Source organism: Lycium ferocissimum, chromosome 3 (genome assembly GCF_029784015.1).
Source record: "Lycium ferocissimum isolate CSIRO_LF1 chromosome 3, AGI_CSIRO_Lferr_CH_V1, whole genome shotgun sequence".
In the NCBI taxonomy this organism is placed as follows: domain Eukaryota; kingdom Viridiplantae; phylum Streptophyta; class Magnoliopsida; order Solanales; family Solanaceae; genus Lycium; species Lycium ferocissimum.
Genome location: NC_081344.1, coordinates 44,623,498 through 44,632,342, shown reverse-complemented (window position 1 = coordinate 44,632,342; position 8,845 = coordinate 44,623,498). Strand labels below are relative to the sequence as shown.

Here is an 8,845-nt window from a genome sequence, read left to right as displayed (position 1 = left end):
GGTACAGGTAAAATGACAGGTAAGGGGTGCTCGGTACCAGTATCGGGTACTCGTCACGGCCCCTAGACGGGTCGTGACAGAAGTGGTATCGGGCCGAGTTCGGTCTGGGGGTTTGTCTACGAGCCGTGTCCGGTAGAGTCTTGTTTATGGGTGTGTAGTGCGCCACGCTTATAAACGGGGAGGCTACGGGGCATTTAGGAAGTATGACCTTCTTTGTATTCTAAGATCGTGCGATAGAGCTGTGCTACCCGAGGTTCCCATATTCCTTTCCGATTCTATGTTATGGTTTCGGTAATGCCGCGAAGAAGAAAGCGAGGGCGACCCGGCGGGCGAGACGGCGGCTAGAAGAGAGTTGAACGGGAGCTAGAAGAAGAGGGAATCTCATAATGGCTCCCCACGGCCAAAGCGGCGGGGGAAAGAGTCCCGCCCCGGCCCCCGGCCACCTCCGGTCCACCGCCCGCGGCTCCGGCCGGCGGGTGGCGGGGCCCATCCGATTCTTCGACCCGGCTAGTTGCCGCGCGGGTTCGGCGGCAAGATACGGACCGAGAGATAAGACGGTAAGCGCAAGGGCCAGAGACTTCATTGCTCTAAAACCTCCGGAGTTTTATGGGTCAAAACCAGAGGAGGACCCGCAGAATTTCATAGACGAGACGCTGAGGACACTGAGGATTATACATGCTTCAGACACGGAGTCAGTGGAATTGGCATCGTACAGATTGCGGGATGTAGCGGTTTTGTGGTATAATAGCTGGATAAATTCGAGGGGAGCAAATTTCCCTCCCCCGGAGAGTTTACGGAGGCATTTTTTGCGACATTTCTTACCACCGGAGGTTCGACGAGCTCGGGCGACATGTTCCTAAATCTTAAACGAGGAAATATGAGCGTTCGAGAATACGATCTTCGATTTAACTCGTTAGCCGGTATGCCCCAGCCATGATAGCCGATATGGGGGACCATGTACACCGATTTGTGAGTGGGTTGGGGCCACATATAATTAAGGAATGTCTGACAGCTTCACTCCAGGATGGAATGACTATTGCCCGTATCCAGGCTCATGCTCAAAACCTGGAGGAACAATACCAGCTACGGGGAGAGAGCGCTATCCGGATAGGGGCTCCGAGAAAAAGGGCAAATTTTCCGGGGCTAGAAGCGAGTATGAGGGGAACAACGCGGGAGAGCAATCTGGGTATTCGGCCAATCGGCGAGCGAGTGTACCCCCTCGGTTTGCTAATAGAGCTTCGAGTCCCCGAATAGAGGCCGATTCTAGCGAGAATGATGCCACCCCCGCCACGGTGCGCGCGTGTGGTAGGCCACACTACGGAGAGTGTCGCGCGGTACGGTGGTTGTTATACTTGTGGGCGGGTTGGCCATCGATGCGTGATTGCCCATTGAGGTACGAGGGAGACCAAGCCCGACCGCCGGTCCGCGGTTGGTTCGTCGTCGGCCGTACGCCATCCCGGACGGAGCTTCCCGAGCTCCGGGCCGCGGCCGAGGTAGAGGAGGGACACCTAATTCGGCCGGCCCTCCGCGCCTATATGCATTGACGGGCGACGGGACCACGGGCCTTCGCCGCGGGCCACGGAGTACTTTTCGGCACCCTACGACATGCGTGTCAGTTGATTCGGATTTTATCTTATCCTACGCTGTCCTTTGTAATGCTGACCATATTAAGAATTCGGAGATTAGGACGAAGAGTAACCATACGTACGGTAACGACGAATATTAGGGATTGCGGAGGGTAGAGCGTAAATAAAAAGAGAAGATGTGTTACGTGGGCGTTTTTGAAAACTACTAAGACCCGACTCGTCCCATATTATGTGACATAAGTAGTGCGAGGGAGCGACGGCGAAAGTACTAACGCCAAGACGTTGAAATGCATTAAAGTTTCAAGGTTAAGCGTGCTAGGGCGAGAGCAATTTCACGATGGGTGACCCCCTGGGAAATATGCTGAAAATTCCATAAATGTGGGAACAAGAGACGAATGTAAAATTAGGTAGCCCGGCAGTAAACTACGGTGTGTGGAGTGGTTAGGAATCCTATAAGGTCATGTAGGCGGAGACGGACTAGACTAACGAGAGGGGCGGACATGTTGGACCAAAAATGGACTATGACGATTCAAGGACCAACAAGAGGGACTTGTTAACGCGAAACCGGCGTTCGGAGTTAAATCAATTGGCCTATGACTTGAAGGCAACCTAAGCTCCGACGATGGATATGTTAAACAATATACTAGATGTCTACAAGGGAGACCTCCCCGAAGTATAATGATACGTTATGAGGCCGGGCCACATTCGAGGACGAATGTTCCAAAGGGGAGGATGTTATAGCCCGTATTTTATACGTTCGGATATTGCGAGATACTGGTGAGAAGTTAAGGACAAGACTGGGTTCCAAAATTATTTTAATGTACAGGTTGGTTTTGAAAATTATTTATGACTATTATTAGTATGGAAATATTGTGAAAGGTTAAGGGCAAAAAGAGAAAGTCGCAAAAAGGGGTCGCGGAAATAATGTGGTAGGCTAGGGGTAAAATGATAATATTAAGAAAAGTCGAGGGGCAAAACGGAATTTTACGAAAAGTTCATGAAAGTTCCAAAGGGGCCATGTTGGCCATGTGAAGAAAAAAGGGGCATGGATGACAAATAAGTCATCTTATTTGATAGATTTTTTAGAAATTTCAAGAAAGGAAAGAAAGGGATCAAGAAAAAGTAGCTAATTTTATGTGGAAGGACCTATTTATAAATATGGGAAAAATTTGGTGGAAGACTTGTATATATTTATGTAGAAAGTCATCAAATTTTCATAATTTCTCTAGAATTTTCAAGAGAAAGCAAGAACAAGAGAGAGAGAGCAAACTCCCTAGGCCATTCGGCCATAGAGAAAATTTCCAAGAAAATTTGCAAAAATTTTTCAAAAATCATTTCCTACCAAGTAAAGGGTGCTTAACAAGGTGGAGGGTTCATTAGAGCAAGAAAAGTACAAGTTCATGCAAGTTGAAAATTCAAGCAAGTTGAAGAACTAAGGAAAAGGTAAGAATTCACTTTCTTTTTATGCTATGGATGGTTTGTGTGTTGTAGCATGTTAAAAATGGATGCAACTCATGGAAGGGGAAAATTTTGGTTGTGGCGATGAGGTGTAGTATAAACGTGTGTGTGGAAATTATGTTTTACTTATTTTATCTAGTGCTTGGTTGTTATTGTTGTGGATACTATGTTGATAATGAAAGTTGAATGAATTTGGAGAGGTTGTAGTGTGCATGTTGGTGTGTGGCCGTGTGGTGGTGGTGAAATATGGAAGAAAATGAGTCAATTTTACTAAGTGTTTTGCTTGTTGTTATGTTGTGGATTTTATGTTGCTAATGAATGTCTAGGAGCCTTAATGAAGTTGTAGTAATGGAGACTTGTTTTAGAAGTTATATGAATGGAATGTAATGTTCTTGTATGCATGAAAGACAATATGATTAGTATGGTGTTGTTGGAATGTAGAATTATGAGGTTGTTATTATTTTCATTGAAGTTGGAAAGTTTTTGGAAGAAGTAGTAAATTGATTGAGTATGGAATTGTTAGTATTGTTGTTGGAATTGTGGTTAATAGTTTGTCCGGGTTTGAATTTCCGGATTGTGATTGATGAGAAATTTGGCTATATGGAATGTTGAGGATGGTATATTTACGGAAGAAGTCTTCAAATTTCGGTGGCCAAGCGTTTCCTTAAGATTCTAACTCTAAGAATCCTAATAAGAGTTTTGGTAAACATGACCAATTTGCGATTTTGGACGAGATTGCGACGTGAATTTGGGATAGCAAAAGGAGTGGAACGAGGTATGTAAGGCTTCCCCTTCCTTTCTTGGCATGTCTTAGACGTATAGGCTTGATTTCGCGCCTCGGGGACTTTTCTAACTCTAGAAATCCGCGATTGAAAATAATTACTATTCATTCAGTAAGATTGAACCAAAAGTGTCTGAATTGTGAAAGAAATGTCTACATATCCTAGAACTTGCAAGGATGAGACCCGATTACCCTAAGATCTTCATAAGTAACGTCATGACACGTATTATATGTAAGTTGTGTACGCCACCTCATTTGACTCGAGAATGGGCCCACGGTTCCCGGATTTTCTTTAGTGCCTTGATTATTAAACGATAAGTGTTGTAACTACTTTAATGAGAATACCTCTACGACGATAATGATAACAGAATCAGAGCGCTATATACGCGCTGATAAATGAACATGATATAAGTATATGTATATGATAGCAAGAATCGGAGCGCTATAGACGGTAAAAATATATATATGATATAAGTATGTGCATGTGACAAAAAGAATCGGTAGCGCTTATAGACGGCGATATATATATATATATACGATATGAGCATATGTATATAATGAAAGAGCCGGGCGCTATAGACGCGATATTTATACATGGAATTTTCATATATTTACGGGGAAAATGGAGATAATGGCGGAGCGTTATATACGCATATCCACCTGATCGATTGGCATTACATGACTTGATATCGTCCGGACGCGGGATGCCGGACGCGGGATGTGCATATATTATGGTTAAATGGATCGAGTGCCGACGCCTCGCAATATAATATATTCTATTTTTATGTATATATGTATATATATATATATAGTAAGATGAAAGCTAAGAAAGACGGGGTCGGCCCAAGGGCACTTATATGTACGGTTATGTTTCTATCCCGTGACATGTACCGTAATTCTTTATATCGTTAGACATGATTTATGTTCTTCGCATATTACTATCCATGCCTTACATACTCGGACACTATTCGTACGACGTCCCTTCTTGTGGACGGCTTGCGTTTCATACGCGCGGGTCGGCGGACGGGCGGATTTGATCCTTAGGAGGCTCTACCGGTCCGTACGTGACGGCGCTCCAGGTTGTTCCTAGGCACTCACTTCCGTGGTACTTGTGTATATTTTCGGGCACGACAGTACTCGGCCCTTTCTATGTATAAGTGTACTATGTCTAGAGGCTCGTAGACAGATATGTACAGTCAGTTATGTACAGTTAAATATGTGGTATCTTGGCATCTTAATGCTGTTGTATGAAACGATAGCGAAGCTAACTGGTCTATGTTTATAATGACGCCGCTAATGTTAATGTTCAGTTCAAAAAAAAATACGGCACTGTTCACACGACTTGCTAAGAGGTACAGGTAAAATGACAGGTAAGGGGTGCTCGGTACCAGTATCGGGTACTCGTCACGGCCCCTAGACGGGTCGTGACAAAAGAATGCTCATTTTCAGAAAAAATGGCGAAAGTCGACTTTGAGGTCCGGCTTATCACCTTTTCATGTTTTATTTACGTGTTTAATAACGGAAATGGCTCGATGTTCCATTCCGAGTCAGGACCACAGTTTGTGTCACTCTTTCAAATTTCAATGAAAACACTTCAAAGTTCATAATAAAGACAAATTCATTTTACCATACTTATATAAATATACATACATATATGTATATATATATGTATATATATATACATATACATATATATGTATATATATGTATATATATACATACATAAATATATATATATATATGTATATATATGAATACGTAGTTTAAAATTACTTTTGCATGATTAATAACCATGTTATTTTGTTTTACAGTAATAATACAGAGGCCACAAGTAATGTCATGACATGTTACGAAACAAGTAAAAACAACAACGAACAAAATGACGATCAAGAAGAAGAGATAACTGAGCCAGAAGGATTTAGATGTCGAGGAAGAGTATGAGAATAGACCAACGCAAAACCTAGAGAAAACGGAGGCAGTTAATCAAGGAAATGAGGAATTGGTTCGGGAAACTAGGATAAGCTTGCACTTGACAGAAGCTGAGAAAGAAGGGTATCAGAGCCTGTTGAAAGAGTATGAAGATGTCTTTGCTTGGTCATATGCCGATATGCCGGGTTTGAGTACGAATATCACCGCCCATAGGTTACCGATCCTTAAAGGATTTTCCCCGGTAAAATAGAAAATCAGACAGCCTAAGCCCGATGTCAGTATCCTGATTAAAGAAGAAGTAGAAAAGCAGATTCAGTCGGGGGTTGTTGAGGTGACCCCATAACCGACATGGTTGGCAAACATAGTACTGGTACCAAAGAAAGATGGGAAAATAAGGATTTGTATGGACTACCATGATCTCAACTGCGCTAGCCCAAAGGATAATTTCCCACTCCCAAATATTCACATACTTATTGATAACTTCTCCAAGCATGAGGTGCAATCTTTTGTTGATTGTTATGCAGGCTATCATCATATATTGATAGATGAAGAAGATGCTCAAAATATGGCATTCATCATACCATGGGGAGTATATCATTACCGAGTAATGCCTTTTGGACTCAAGAATGCTGGCGCTGCTTACATCAGGGTGATGATCGTTGTCTTTCATGATATGATGCATAAGGGGGTTGAGGTGTATGTGGACGATGTCGTCATCAAATCCCGGGTAGGTGAAAACCACCTCGAACATTTAAGAAGATTCTTTGACAGGCTCCGCAAGTACGATTTGAACTTGAATCCTGCAAAATATGCATTTGGAGTGCCTGCTGGAAATTTGCTAGGGTTCATAGTCAGTCGTCGTGGTATTGAGTTAGATCCCACCAAGATCAAAGAAATCCAAGAGCTACCACCGCCGAGGATAAAGAAAAAGGTCATAAGTTTCTTAGGCAGGTTGAATTACATTGCACATTTCATTGCCTAGTCCACAGTGATCATAGAGCCAATCCTCAAACTCCTCAGGAAAGATGCTCCAACTAAATGGACCGAGGACTGTCAGAAATCCTTCAACACAATCAAGAGATACTTGTCAGATCCACCTATTTTGGTCTGCGCCTAGGCCAGGAAGTCCTTTGCTGCTATACATTTCTGTATCAGAAAATGCTTTTGGATGCATGTTAGCACAAAATGACGAAACAGGCAAGAAAGAGAGAGCCATCTATTATATCAGTAAGAAGTTCCTACCCTGCAAATCCAGATATTCCTTGGTGGAAAAGACATGTTGCGCTCTAACCTGGGTGTCCCAGAAGTTGAGACATTATATGGCTGCGTACACGTCCTATTTGATATCAAGAATGGATCTACTAAGGTACATCTTTCGCCAGCCTATGCCGATAGGGAAGTTGGCCAAATGGAAAATTCTGTTAAGTGAATTCGACATCCAATACGTCACGCAGAAAGCAGTTAAAGGGCAAGCATTGGCAGATCTACTGGCAGGATGCCCGGTAGATATCAATCCCGTACCTTTATGGATTTACTTCCTGGATGAAGAAATAATGACAATTGAAGGCGAAGAAAGTGAAGACGAGTTGGGATGGAAAGTATACTTTGATGAAGCAGTCAACTTTAAAGGATCAGGAATCGAAGCCGTCTTGGTTTCAGACTCGGGCCAATATTATCCAGTGGTTGCCAAGTTAAGCTTCAATTGCACCAACAACATGGCTGAATACGAAGCCTGTATATTGGGTCTACATTTAGCTCTCGACATGGATGTGAAAGATCTTCAAGTTATTGGCGACTCGGATTTGCTAATTCATCAGGTTCGAGGTGAGTGAGCTACCAAAAATGAAAAGATCATACCATATGTTGGACTTGTGCAAAGATTGGCAGATCGGTTCTAAGAGATCAAGTTCAAACACATACCAAGAACCCAGAGCGATTTATTTGATGCATTGGCAGCAATAGCATCCATGATTCAGCATCCCGATAGTAGATACATTGATCCTGTCAAAACCAAAATTGAAGATCAACCAACTCACTGTGCTTTTGTAGAGGCTGATACTGATGGAAAATCTTGGTACGTTGACATTAAAATGTTCTTGGAAAAAGGGGAATATCCCGAAGGAATCACCTTAAATCAGAAAAAGACTATCAGGAAGTTAGCAAATGGTTTCTTCCTCAACAAGAATGTCTTATACAAAAGAACTCCAGATTTGGGATTGCTTAGATGTGTTGACTCTGTTGAAGCTACAAAATTTATTGAAGAACTGCATGATGGAACCTGTGGACCTCACATGAATGGGTTCGTGCTAGCAAACAAAATCTTGAGAACAGGCTATTACTGGATGACCGTGGAAAATGACTATAGCAAATTTGTCCAGAAATGCCACAAGTGTCAGATTCATGTAGACTTGATAAAGGTCCCTCCAATTGAACTAAATGCTATGACATCACCTTGGACATTCGCTGCTTGGGGCATGGATGTCAAAGGATTGATTAAGCCAGCTGTGTCAAACAAACATCGTTTCATTTTGGTCGCCATAAACTACTTCACTAAGTGGGTGGAAGCAGCATCTTATTCATTGGTGACAAAGAAAGTGGTCACAGACTTTGTGCGCAACAACATCATATGCCGATTTGGCATCCCAGAATCAATCATAATAGATAATGAGGCTAACCTGAATAGCCACTTGATGAAAGACATATGTGCGCAGTTCTGAATCACTCACTGAAATTCAGCCGCACATCGACAACAAATGAATGCTGTTGTGGAAGCCGCCAACAAAAATATCAAGAAAACCCTCCGGAAGATGATTGATAACTAGAAAGGCTGGCATGAACAGTTGCCTTATGCATTGCTGGGATACCGCACTACTGCCAGGACTTCGACTAGAGCCACCCCATATCTGTTGGTATACGGCACTGAAGAAGTGATACCAGTCGAAGTAGAAATCCCTTCACTTCAAATAATACAAGAAGCTGAGTTGGACGAGGCAGAATGGATCCATAAAAGGTATGAGCAACTGGTTCTGATAGATGAAAAGAGGATGATTGTTGTTTGCCATGGTCAATTATACCAGTAAAGAATGGCGCG

General features: G+C 42.8%; 1 protein-coding gene across 1 annotated transcript; it reads left to right on the top strand.

The window, feature by feature from the left end:
* Positions 1-6,779: 6,779 nt before the first annotated feature.
* On the top strand, positions 6,780-8,471 carry LOC132048886 (uncharacterized). The gene is made up of 2 exons (XM_059439568.1): positions 6,780-7,578; positions 7,711-8,471. The coding sequence occupies exons 1-2, from the start codon at positions 6,780-6,782 to the stop codon at positions 8,469-8,471; spliced, it is 1,560 nt and encodes a 519-aa protein (XP_059295551.1).
* The last annotated feature ends 374 nt before the right edge of the window (positions 8,472-8,845 follow it).

What these genes read in the sequence shown, in the direction of transcription:
- LOC132048886 (XM_059439568.1), top strand. Translation starts at nt 6,780, where the DNA reads ATGCTCCAACTAAATGGACCGAGGACTGTCAGAAATCCTTCAACACAA. An exon ending in GCTAATTCATCAGGTTCGAG is followed by an intron (nt 7,579 to 7,710) that starts GTGAGTGAGCTA and finishes ATGCATTGGCAG; the next exon opens with CAATAGCATCCATGATTCAG.